General features: G+C 56.6%; 1 protein-coding gene across 1 annotated transcript in view; it reads right to left on the reverse strand.

Moving 5' to 3' along the window:
• The window catches only part of LOC135876521 (nuclear GTPase SLIP-GC-like), a 115,430-nt gene that overhangs the window by 55,767 nt on the left and 46,836 nt on the right, over positions 1–12,827 (reverse strand). Inside the window, exons 5-8 of the mRNA XM_065401783.1 lie at positions 10,531–10,753; positions 9,483–9,698; positions 7,070–7,297; positions 5,545–5,720 (exon numbers count right to left, since the gene is read on the reverse strand). Of these exons, the coding sequence (XP_065257855.1) occupies positions 5,545–5,720; positions 7,070–7,297; positions 9,483–9,698; positions 10,531–10,753 (843 nt within the window). The remainder of the gene's footprint in view (positions 1–5,544; positions 5,721–7,069; positions 7,298–9,482; positions 9,699–10,530; positions 10,754–12,827) is intronic.

Genomic DNA, 12,827 nt, shown 5'->3' on the forward strand with positions numbered 1-12,827 from the left:
CTCCGAGGCGTCCGTTTGCAGGACAAAGGTCTGGTTAAAATCGGGGCTATACAAGCCCGGCTCCTGGCAGAGGCTTGTTTTGAGGGTTTGGAAGGCCTCATCACACTCGCAGGTCCAGATCACTTGCCGCGGGCTGTCCTTAGTCAAGAGCCCCGTTAAGGGGGCGGCAATCGCCACAAATTGGGGAATGAACCGTCGATAATACCCCGCCAACCCCAGAAACTGGCGTACCTGGCGTTTCGTGGCGGGTAGGGGGCAGGTTGCAATGGCCTGAACCTTGCCTACCAGCGGTTTTACCTGTCCATGTCAGATAGTGTATCCCAGATACGTGGTTTCTTGCCGGCCGATGCGTTAACCAGGCCACCCGCAGGGACCTCAGGATGGCTGCGACCCTTTCTAGATGGTTCTCCCACTGAGGACTGTAAATGACCACGTCATCCAGATAGGCCGCAGCGTAGTCTTGATGGGGTTGGAGGAGGCGGTCCATCAAGCACTGAAACGTGACTGGGGCCCCGTGGAGGCCGAAGGGCATTCGGGTAAACTGGTAGAGGCCCGTAGGGGTGGCGAACGCGGTCTTCTCCCTGGAAGCAGGTTCCAGGGGCATCTGCCAGTACCCCTTGCTAAGGTCAAGGGTGGTGATATAGCGGGCCTCTCCTAACCGGGCCAACAGCTCATCTATCCGGGGCATGGGATACGCATCGAACTTGGAGATGGCATTCACGCGCCTGAAGTCGATGCAAAACCGTTGGGAGCCTTCGGGCTTCGGTACCAGCACAACTGGGCTACGCCACTCACTATGCAATGGTTCAATCACCCCCAAGTCCAGCATCGCCCGTACCTCCTCATCCACGACCCGTCTCCGGTGATACGGCAAGGGCCTGGTCGCGCCCCGAATCACCACCCCCGGCTCAGTCTGAATCCTATGGTTTCAGGTGGTGGATCCCGGTTGGGCCGTGAAGGTGTGGGAGAAGGCTCGTAGGAGGCACCGGGTCTGCTTGAGCTGGTCCTCCGTTAGGGTCTCCCCAAGTTGGGGTCCCTCAGGGTCCCCGGTATGGGTTATCTGGGGTCCTAGCTCGGATTCTGGCGGGTAGGGGTTAATCAGAAGCCCTTCTCGTTCCTGCCAGGGCTTGAGGAGGTTGACGTGGTACCGCTGTATCTTCTTCTTCCGGTTGGGCTGGTCGATCTCATATGTAACCGGGCCCACCTTCCAGACCACCTCATACGGCCCTTGCCATCGAGCCAGAATCTTCGACTCGCTGGAGGGGAGGAGGAGTAATACCCGGTCTTCGGGTTGAAATTCCCGCGTTTGTGCGTCCCGGTTATAAGTCTGTGCTTGCGCCTCTTGGGTGGCTTTCAAATTCTCTCGCGCCCGGGCCCCAGCCTGCTTAAGACGCTCCTGGAGCTGGAGCACGTACTTTAAGAGGCCCTGGGCCAGGGATGGGGTTTGCTCCCAAGTTTCCCTCATTAGGTCCAATAGGCCCCGGGGTCGACGGCCGTACAGCAGTTCGAATGGCGAGAACTTGGTCGACGACTGGGGAACTTCCCAGACCGCCAGGAGCAAGGGTGGGAGTAGCTGGTCCCATTGGCGAAGGTCCTCCTGGGGGAACTTACGGAGCATATCTTTGAGGGGCCGGTTGAATCTTTCGACCAGCCCGTCAGTCTGGGGATGATAGACTGACGTTCGCAGTTGCTTGATCCCCAGGAGTTCACACACCTGCGAGAGCAGCCGCGAAGTAAAGTTGGCCCCCTGATCCGTGAGGATCTCGCGGGGCAGGCTGACGCGGGCAAAAACCTTCACCAGCTCATCGGCGATGGTGCGGGCTGTGATGTTCCGGAGGGGGATTGCCTCGGGAAACCGGGTGGCGTAGTCCAACATCACTAAGATGTACTGAAATCCCACACTGCTCTTGGGGAGAGGCCCCACCAGATCCATGGCCACGCGCTCGAAGGGGGTCTCGATTAACGGCATCGGGACCAACGGGGCCTTGGGAGTTCGCGCTGGGGCGGCCAACTGGCAGTCCGGGCAGGAGTTACAGTAATTCTTTACCTCCTGGTGTACCCCCGGCCAGAAGAAGCACCCCAGTATCCGGGCCAGAGTCTTCTCGTGACCGAGGTATCTGGCCGCGGGGACGTCGTGGGCCAGCTTCATGACGGCCCGCCGATGACACCGGGGAACAAGGAGTTGGGTCCGGGTCTCCCCCGTGTGGGGGTCCCTCTCGACGCGATACAGGCGCTCCTGCCGCTACTCAAAGTGTGGCCACTGGGCCGCTCGACCGGGGTCGAGGACAGTCCCATCCACAGTGGCCAGCTGTTCGTACGCCGGCTTGACGTGGGGGTCGGCCCGGTGGGGTCGGCCCGTTGATCCCGGCAAAAGTCCGTGGGGGTCGAGGGATCCTCCACCGCTCCCGGGGGACCGTCCTCTGGTTCTCCCGTCGAGCTGGTAGGCTCGGGGGCTTCCCTCTCCTCTCCCTCGGTCTCTGGGGCCTCCCCATCCAAGGCTGGCATGACCCGCGGGGTGCCCCTGGCGTGGCGGCGGAGGACTGCTGAAAACTCTGGCCAGTCCCGACCTAGGATCACTGGGTATGCCAGTCGCAGAGCGAGTCCCACCACCATCGGCCGGGTGACCCCCTCAATCGTCAGTTGGGCCCGGGTACTCCGGTAGGGCCGTATGTCTCCGTGGATGCACTGCAGCCGAATTTCTCCCGGTCGGGCGTCAGCCTGGGGACCTAAGTGTCGGCGGACTAGCGTCTGTCCACAGCCCGAATCGAGGAGGGCCACCATCGGGTATCCCTCAGTAACCACGGGTACGGTGATCTTAGCTGCTTGTGAAGGACGGGCATGAGCTTCCCCTGAGCAGACCTGGCCAAAGGTACACTCTAGTCCCGGGCAATTCCGCTGGAAATGGCCATGCTCCCCGCAGGAGAAACAGGGGCCCAGGGCTGCTCGTCCCGTCCGTAGCCGAGTCCCGGGGTTGCCTCCAGGAGGACCCCGGTAGTCTCCTCGTGCCGCGGGAGCTGGGGTCCGAGAGGGTCGCCTGGGTGCCACCGGGGCATGAGTCCAGGCCTCGGCCCCCCGGGAGGAAACTCATAAATCCGCTCGGGCGGGCACCCCCTTCTTCTCGGGGTTAGGGCGCTCCGTCCCTGGTGGGGCTGCTTGGACCGCCAGGCCTATTGGCACTTCAGCCGCAAGGAAGTCCTCCATTAATGTAACGGCGGCGGCCAGGGTCGCCGGCCTGTGGCGGAGGACCCAGGCTCTTCCTCGTGGTGGGAGAACATGGGTGAACTGCTTTAGTACCACCTGTTCCATTAGCTCCTCTGACGTTCGGCTTTTGGGCTGCAACCACCGCTTGCAGGTCTCCCGGAGTTCCTGGGCCACCCTCCGAGGCCGGGCCCCGGTGGGGTAGGCCAGACTCCTAAACCGCTGTCGGAAAGTTTCTGGACTCACATCCAGGGCGTCCAGAATTGCGGCCTTTACTTGGCTGTAATCTTGGGCTGCCTCCACCGACAGGCCTCGATAGACCGTCTGCGCAGTCCCAGTCAAGTACGGGGCCAGGATGGAAGCCCATTGGTCCTGGGCCCACCCCGCGACGAGCGCCACCCGCTTGAAGGTGACGAGAAAGGCTTCGGGGTCGTCGCCGGGTACCATCTTCGTCAGCCGGATCGGGGGGCTGGGCCGTGGGGTCCCAGCTGTGCCTCCCGGCTGGGCCTCCCCAGGTCAGGCCAGCACCGCTGTGAGCTGCTGGATACATTGCCGCTGGAAGTCCCGGTGCTGGGTAACCAGGTCTTGAACGAGCTGATTCTGTTGGGTTCCTAGCTGCTCAACAAGCTGCTGCTGCTGCAGCTGGGCGGCCTGCTGTTCCTGTCGCGACTGGGCTGCCTGCTGTCGCTCCTGGGTTTCCGTCACCAGGGCCAAGAGCTGGGACAGATCCATCTCTCGGGAGGGGGATCTTTCTCCCCCCGCCCCTCTCTCCCCGGGGTCGAGAGTTCGCACCCACATTCCGGGTGAAACTCCTCAGAGAAGGCACCACGTGTAGACATCCGGGGTGGGGCTCGTCCCTCGCAGGGGTGGCTGGGAGCCAGGCCGCCTCACATCACGAGGCTGGGAAAACAGTTCAGTCTTGCAAGTCCAAGCCCTAGGTCGGAGCAGGGCAGCAAACAGTAGTCTGGGCTCAGTCCCTGGGGCAGGGGCTGAGCAAACAAAACAGTATTTTAGGGGCTCAGGCCCTCAGGCAGGGACTGAGCCAAACAAACAGTAATTCAGGGGCTCAGGCCCTCAGGCAGGGACTGAGCCAAACAAACAGTAATTCAGGGGCTCAGGCCCTCAGGCAGGGGCTGAGCCAAACAAACAGTAATTCAGGGGCTCAGGCCCTCAGGCAGGGACTGAGCCAAACAAACAGTAATTCAGGGGCTCAGGCCCTCAGGCAGGGGCTGAGCCAAACAAACAGTAATTCAGGGGCTCAGGCCCTCAGGTAGGGGCTGAGCCAAACAAACAGTACTACTACGGTACGTCCAGGCTCCTACATCTGAGCGTTTGTAGGAAGGTGGGGAGGGGAGAGACTGCCACCCGGGTTGGGGTGGCAGGGGGGACACAGGCCCACCCACTCCACTGTGTCCCAGCCCGGGGCCCGAACAGCAGCAGTCCGTCTGCTGCTGGGTCAGTGGGGATCCTGACCCCAACACACTGACATGGGCTCGGGGTCTGCTACAGCCAGACCGGGGTCGGCCATCCCCAGGCCACTTCCAATCTCCCCCTCCACTGGTACCTGTACATCCCCAGCCTCCTCCACCGTGTCCCAGACCATAGATTCCTCAGGGCACTGAGCGCTGGTAGGTGGGGCGGCTCCGCAGGACCCTCGGCAATGGGAAGCTCGGGCCGCTCCTCGGGATACCGGGCTCGGGGAAGGCTCGGCCAGTCCTCCTCAGGGTACCGGGCTCAGGGCAGGCTCGGCCAGTCCTCCTCAGGGTACCGGGCTCAGGGCAGGCTCGGCCAGTCCTCCTCAGGGTACCGGGCTCCTCAGGGTACCGGGCCAACTGAGCACTGGGGCCGGGCCTTTATACTTCCTGTCCCGCCCCTTGACTTCCGGGGGGCGGGGACAGGCGGCGGTGACTCCGCCCACTCCGGCGGCTGTTCTGGCTCGTCTCTTGCAGGGGCGGCTGGGAGCCAGGCCGCCTCACCACACAGACTAACACGGCTGCTACTCTGAAACCTGTCACTGTTTTTTATATTTAGTGACTTGCAGGCTGGTTTAGTTTTTATCTCTATATGTACTTGTGTGGTGGAGGGGGGGGCGTAAATTACTACTAGACACAAAGAAGTGGGGCACAATCAAATACGTTTGAGAACCACTGGTACTGTTGTTAGACACTGCAGTCAGAAAACACCAGCCAGAACAAATGGCAGATGCTTCAGAAGCCGATGGGTGAACATGGACTAGCTGGTAGCTAGAAGGAGGGGTTGCAGGAGGAAGACAGGCAGACACACTCTAAATCTCTAAAGGAAGGACTCCCACAGTCTCTGAAGCCCGGGGATAGTCTATTCCACTACCTCAGGTATTCCTCCAGCTGCAGCTTATCAGACTTGGTGACCACCAGAGCGATGTCACTGCACATCCCGCCTTGGTAAGCTTTGATGCTCTCTTTCAGCAGCACTTCATGGACTTTGTCCCCCAGAACTCGTTCGATGTCGCTGATAACCCAGATGACTGAACATTTATTGATGCTCTTAAGGAGAAAGAGGGAGAGAGAGAGAGAGAGGGGATTATATCTGGAAGCATAGGCGCTGACTCCGTGGGTGCTCTGGGGCTGGAGGACCCACAGGGAAAAATTAGTGGGTGCTCTGCACCCACCAGCAGCCAAGTTCCCCTCCCCGCCCACCCCACCTCCTCCTCCCCCCCAAGCGCCCCGCGTCCCCGCTCCTCCGCCTCCCTCTCAGCGCTTCCTGCCCGGCCGCCACCAAACAGCTGTTCGGCCGCTCAGGGGGGGAAGGTGGGGGGAGAAGTGGGAACGTGGTGTGCTCAGGGGAGGAGGTGGGAAAGAGGCGGGGCCGGGGTGGGCATTTGGGGAAGGAGTCGGAATAGGGGCAGGGAGGGGGCGGAGTTGGGGCAGGGACTTTGGAGAAGGGGTTGGAATGAGGGTGGGGCAGGGGCGGAGCCTCATGGAAGAGGTGGAGTTGGGGCAGGGCCGGAAGCAGGGTCGAGCACCCACCAGTGGGAGCAGAAGTTGGCGCCTATGTCTGGAAGCAGCGAGGCAGCCATGCTCCATCCTGAGACAGGCCGAGCGCCCTGGATTCCCCACTGACTGCAATGGCAGTGCAGAGTGCTCAGTCTCTGCAAGATTGTGCCAGCAATTTGCAGACTTGAGCGCCTAGCTCAAGCCCCTCAGCTGTGTGCCACTCAGGACTGTGCTAGCTGGAGGTTCTGAGCTGACCGCTAGGGGTATTTCTACACAGCAACTACCGTAAACACTTGTGGCTGGCCTGGGTCTGCTGACTTGGGCTGTGGGTCTGTAAAGTTGCTGTATAGACATTTGGGCTTGGGCTGGAGCCAGAGCTCTGAGACCCCGTGGGGGAGGGAGGGTCCCAGAGCCCAGGCTCCAGCCCAAGCCCGAACATCAATACAGCAGTTTTACAGCCCCAGAGCCCGAGCCTGAGTCAGCTGAAGCAGGCCAGCTGCGGGTGTTTAATTGCTGCGTAGACATGCGGTGGGATAGCCCTAGAGCAGAGAAGATAATGGTGCATCTGATCATTGCAGGGTCTGCACTAGTGAAGAGCGGATGGAGAAAGGCGCTATGGGGCTTTGATGCTACAGGAATCCAGGAGCAGCAATGGATCCAAGGTGGGAAGCACCGTTAGCTATTATCAGGGGTGCCCCTGCACTATACGGTCTGGATGCTGCTTAGTTCCAGTAAAGCCTTGCCCAGGCCTTCCCCAGGCCACAGAGCTCACGGCCCTCTCTAGAGCTTTCCTTCCTTCATTACACTGGAATAGTTACATTAGAACCAATGGTTAAATGCTCTCTAGCCAAATAATGTATCAGAATTTCCTCCCACACATCACAGAGCTGGTAAGTCACCTCTTTCCACATTTCGTCTCTTTTGCTGTTGTAATCTCCTGTCCCGGGAATATCCATAAACACGACACCTTCCGGAATCACGTCGGACTTCGGAATCGTCACTTCCACATATTTGATTAGCGGCCAGAGTCGCATCTTGGCTTTCTCTTCATCCAGTGCTGGCTCCTCCTCATCCTTGTTACTCTGACTCCGGATATAGGGGTCCAGTTTCAAAGAGAGTTCTTTTGCCTGGAACACAATAAATAAATCAAATTCTGCCCCTCTTGAAGTCATCTGTGAACAGTAATTCCACCGGAAGGGGGGGGGGGGAGAACGGGGGCGTTGTGAGACTATGTTTCATTCCCTACCGTTTTACAGATGGGGAAACTAAGGAGCTGGAGCACTCAGTGAGTCATTGTCAGAGCTGGGAATAGAGCCCAGGAAGTCTAGCCTCCTTCCAATTCTGATAGAGCTTTCACAAGAGCTAAACAGCAGGAGGGAAGCACAGCATCTCTCCCTCTGGTACTGCAGAGGACACGTGACAGTCACTGTAGCCCAAGGCCTGATTAACTTTCTCCAGCAGGTCCCTGGGAGTGGCTGTGGCTAGGGAACGGGGCAAGGAGGTGGGCTGCCGGGGGGAGAGGGTTACAGCTGCCTCTGCATGGCTGGCAGAGCTGATCAAAAGCAGAAATGTTCCCTGTGGTCAATTCCTCAGGGAAAATCCCCACTTGAAATTCGGGAAGAGAAAGGCAGGAAAACCCTTGCAAATCCCAAAGCCAAGATGACATTTTTAAATCGAAACAAAGCAAAACAATTGTTTCAAAGTGATGATTCGCCACAAAGTATTGTTGGTTTGATGTCCCTGATCGGAAAAAATCAGAATATCAGTTACAATTGACATTTTCCTGCCTAACGTTTAGACTTCAACTAACCCACATTTTCCAACTGGAAATATTTTTGGTGAGGAAATGTTGCCGGGCTCTAGGTGGCAGCACTGGAGCTGCCTTCCTGCCAGGGGTGTGGAGGAGTGGGATGGGGCAGGCGGAGCTCACTCCCTCAGTGGGACAGACTGGGGTCATCTCCATGGGGAATCCCACAATAGATTCATGCAGGAGGGGACAATTTTGCCCTGAGTTTGGCCTATTCCAAGTTCTCTGGAAAAACCCATCCACAGCCAACAAAGCTTGTTTGTAGCTCAATGTAAAGCTGAAGGAGGCACCTACTGAATTTAAATGTTACCGCCTTTCCTTAAAGGGGTCTGTCTGCACTGCGAAGGGGGGCAGAGGGGTAAGATTGCAGCACATGGAGACATACCCGAGCTAGCTTTGATCTCGGTAGCAGTGAAGCGGCAGTAGCATGGATTTCTGTGCGGGGGAGCTGCCTGAGTAATTATCCAGGGTTCTGGGTGGGCTTGTACAGCTGCCACAGCTTTACTGCTATTGGTATATGAGCGAACTGGCTCAAAGCTAGCTCGGGTGTGTCTATCAGACGTCTGACTGGAGTACTGCCAACTTTAAGAGATCAAAAATCTTGTTGGTGATTTTAAAAACCACCAAATCCTGTTTTTCAGTTTGTCTTTTGACCTTTTAACTCCCCTTTATGCCTCAGTCATTGTGTGTATAATAATTTCAGGTTGAAAAAGTCAGACTTTAGTGTATGCCTCTCCCTAGCCGCTCATCCTCTCCTCACCCCTAAGACAGGGAAATGCCTGGTCACCCATTTCCTGTCACTGTCTTGACTCTCTCCCCTCCTACTTTTGTTCCTCTGACAAAAGAATGACTGGCTGGTAAATAGTTTGAGCATCACTGCCCTAATTAGTGCAGCAGGATTCACACTCCCACGCAGAACTTATATAATTGTTCAGGGTTGATGACTTACATATTAGAGAACTTCATTGGTCACTCATATAAGCGATGTCACAGGAAAAACTATGAGGCATTGGTTTAGCCAGTGGCAAGAAGCAACGCTTCCCTGCTTCTCCTCCCCACCTCTCCTCCGCCTTCACTGTCTGAAACTGGGACTGAGCCCAGCTGCTCCAAACTCCCTCCCCTGGCTCTAGCACCTCCCTCCCCATCCCCTCACCTTCCCAGCCTCCTCCTGCTCTGGTCTCACCCTCTCCACCCATCTCCCTGACATAAGAACGGCCACACTGGGTCAGATCAATGGTCCATCTAGCCCACCACCCGGTCTTCGGACAGTGGCCAATGCCAGATGCTTCAGAAGGAGTAAACAGAACAAGGCTCTTTATCTAGTGATCCATCCCCTGTCGTCCACTCCCAATTTCTGGCAGTCAGAGGTTTAGAGCATGGGGTTTGTCCCTGACCATCTTGGCTAAGAGCCACTGATTGACCTATCCTGCATGAACTTATCCAGTTCTTTTTTGAACCCACAACGGTCTTCTGGATTTGGAATTTATGATCACACACTCACTCACCTGCGCTCCCTCGAGGCGAATACAATTCAAGGGAGGGATATTTACTAAGGGCTTTGCCTTTGACAGGTCTTCATAAGTTCTGGTTTCAGCATCTTTCCCATAGAGCGCTCGAAGCTTTTGGACAGCTTCACCTATATCACCTTCCTCCTCCTCTTCCTCCTCCTCTCCGGGTTTCCACACAAGCTCCACCAGATTCTTCAGTTCCTCGTTCCATTCCTGCCAGTACAGAGCAGGGCAAACAGGCCATTGTTATCTTGGGCATTTGGGGGCCGGGGCGGGGGCCGGGCAAGGTTGCTACAGAATAATGCAGGAGTTGGGGCTGGATTTGACAAGGGCTGTACAGGCAGTGGTAGTGGATTTCAGTAGCTATGGGGATGCCTAGAGCTCAGGCTGGGTGGGATTGGTGTAACAGCATTCCAATCAAAGGCACTACAGAGCTATTTTAGTGCCGAGCAGAGGGCAGGGGATGGGAGCTGGGAACTGGCTCGGTGCTGCAGGAGACGCTGTGGGGAGCTATAGTGCAGAAGCAGCACAAGTGGTTCCCTGGCTTCTGCAGCAGACGAACCAGCTGTGGTTCCAGCAGCAGGATTCCCCTCTGGACAACTACAAGCAAAGCAGGGAGGGAAGTGCTGTTGCTTCCACCTGTCCCCTCCTGATAGGGTGACCAGATGTCCCGATTTTATAGGGACAGTCCCGATTTTGGGGTCTTTTTCTTATATAGGCTCCTGTAACCCCACACCCCCTGTCCAGATTTTTCACATTTGCTGTCTGGTTACCCTACCTCCTGACCTCCTAAGAGAACCAACCCCAACCCCATCCTTTACTTAGAGGACACACATTCCTTCCTGGAGCCCTTGGCAATCATCAGGCAGGGCTGAGGTTTAATACAAGAAGCAGCCAGCAGGGGCCTTCTGGGCCAGGGAGCCAGCTGCCCTCTCCATAAGACAGAGTTACCCTGTGGAGGGGCTGTGGCTACACACCCTGCAGCCAGGATACTGTCCTAACGAACACATCCGTGCCCTGCGCCATGCTGAGGAATTAGACTTGCCTGTAGTGACAGAAGGTGAATTTTTGCCTCGTAGTTTTTGCTCCGGCTGCTGCTGACTTGCACCATGCACGAGGTGCAGGCTTGGCTCCCCGACACTGGCAGGAAGAACTGCTGCTCGATGATGGCATTGAACAGCGAGCTCTTCCCAGCCCCGGTGCTGCCAAAGAGCCCAATGTAAATGGGGTCCAGCGAAGACTTTTCTTTCAAGGTGAGGAGGCGGTTCCTGAAGAGGAGGAGAGAGGGAGGGAGGGTTAGACAGAGTCACGTATTTGGGAAGGGCCAGGCAGCTCCCTTCCTCACAAATACAGCCCCATTGGAGTCAATGGAAAGACTCCCCTTCTCCCCAACCCCCAAATTGATTTAGATGAACACTGGATCAGGCTCCGCTATCGTTAGGGTTTGGCTGGATGGACAGAGAAGTTTTCCTGCCATAAACCATGAACCACGGCCTAGAGCAGCTACGGCTGGCGAGGGGCTAGGAATCCTGGAATACGCCCCTAGAAGCAGGTGGTCTGTGTCATGGGGTGTATGTACTCCATGCTTTCCCAGCAACCAAAGGGTTAATACAGGTACTGCCAGCCCGGAAAGCTGCCCTTGCCCCCGCTCTGCCCTGTCTTTTCCCACCCCTGCTCCGCCCCAGCCCCTCCCCCACTCCATCCCTTCCCCAAAGCCTCCGTCCCTGCCCCGCCTCTTCCCGCCCCTGCTCCGCCCCAACCCTGCCCCCATTCCACCCCTTCCCCTGAGGACTGCAGCATTGGTCGGGCGCGTCCTGCATTCACCGGGTGGCAGTAAGTGGAGCAACCCGGCCCCCACCTGCTCCACTCTGCCAGCTCCCAGCCAGTTCCCCCCTGCCCCCCAAGACCCAAGGCTGGGATCCAGGGGAGTAGAGCGTCGTGGGCTGGGGCCAGGTCACTCCATTTCCCGCTGCCCCATGAGTGCGGGGTCGGGTCCGCCCTGCAATTACCGGGTGGCAGGAAGTGGAGTGACCCGGCCCCAGCCCGCTCCTCTGGCTTGTCCTGGGGGGCTGTTCCCCCTGTCCCCCAAGCCTGGGGAGGAGAAGGAGCGGTGGGGAAAGTGCATGGGATGGGGAAGAGAAGGGGATGGGGGAAGCAGGGGCAGGGGGGAAGCTGGAGCCCAGCATGCGGCATCCCCTTGGCAGAATGGGTTACACTTGGATCGCACTTTCAGGCTTTTCTTCCCAACCATATGGGTATAAACTTTTTTTTTTTTGTATTACAATCTGAATCACAAGAATGTAGGTGCTGGACTTTAAGAAAAACTCTTAGTATTCAGTTCTGCAGGAAAAGACCTAGGGGTTACAGTGGATGAGAAGCTGGATATGAGTCAGCAGTGTGCCCTTGTTGCCAAGAAGGCTAATGGCATTTTGGGCTGTATAAATAGGGGCATTGCCAGCAGATCGAGGGATGTGATCATTCCCCTCTATTCGACATTGGCGAGGCCTCATCTGGAGTACTGTGCCCAGTTTTGGGCCCCACACTACAAGAAGAATGTGGAAAAATTGGAAAGAGTCCAGTGGAGGGCAACAAAAATGATTAGGGGGCTGGAGCACATGACTTATGAGGAGAGGCTGAGGGAACTGGGGTTATTTAGTCTGCAGAAGAGAAGAATGAGGGGGGATTTGATAGCTGCTTTCAACTACCTGAAAGGGGGTTCCAAAGAGGATGGATCTAGGCTGTTCTCAGTGGTACCAGATGACAGAACAAGGAGTAATGGTCTCAAGTTGAAGTGGGGGAGGTTTAGGTTGGATATTAGGAAAAACTTTTTCACTAGGAGGGTGGTGAAGCACTGGAATGGGTTACCTAGGGAGGTGGTGGAATCTCCTTCCTTAGTGGTTTTTAAGGTCAGGCTTGACAAAGCCCTGGCTGGCATGATTTAGTTGGGGTTGGTCCTGCTTTGAGCAGGGGGTTGGACTAGATGACCTCCTGAGGTCCCTTCCAACCCTGATAATCTATGATTCTATTGACAGACTCTCTATAAAATCCCACCAGTTGGCAACATACTGTAACAAATTTTATTTGAGCGAATTCACCAAATTAAGTTGGTTCCTCAGGAGAAATTAAGTGTACTCAACTATCTTTGGCATTTTGTGCTAAAAGATCACTGCAAGAAAAGCTGGTTTTGAGATACAGATGAGAGGTGCTTTGTTCCTTACTAAACTTTATCTGATTGAAGATTATTCAGAACTAGCCAATTACAGCTGGAAACAAGTTCCCCTGTTAAGCAGGTCCATCGAACCCTCACCCTGACAAGCCCCTCCTCCCCTGCATCTGTACCAC

This window comes from Emys orbicularis, chromosome 3 (assembly GCF_028017835.1).
Source record: "Emys orbicularis isolate rEmyOrb1 chromosome 3, rEmyOrb1.hap1, whole genome shotgun sequence".
NCBI lineage: Eukaryota > Metazoa > Chordata > Testudines > Emydidae > Emys > Emys orbicularis.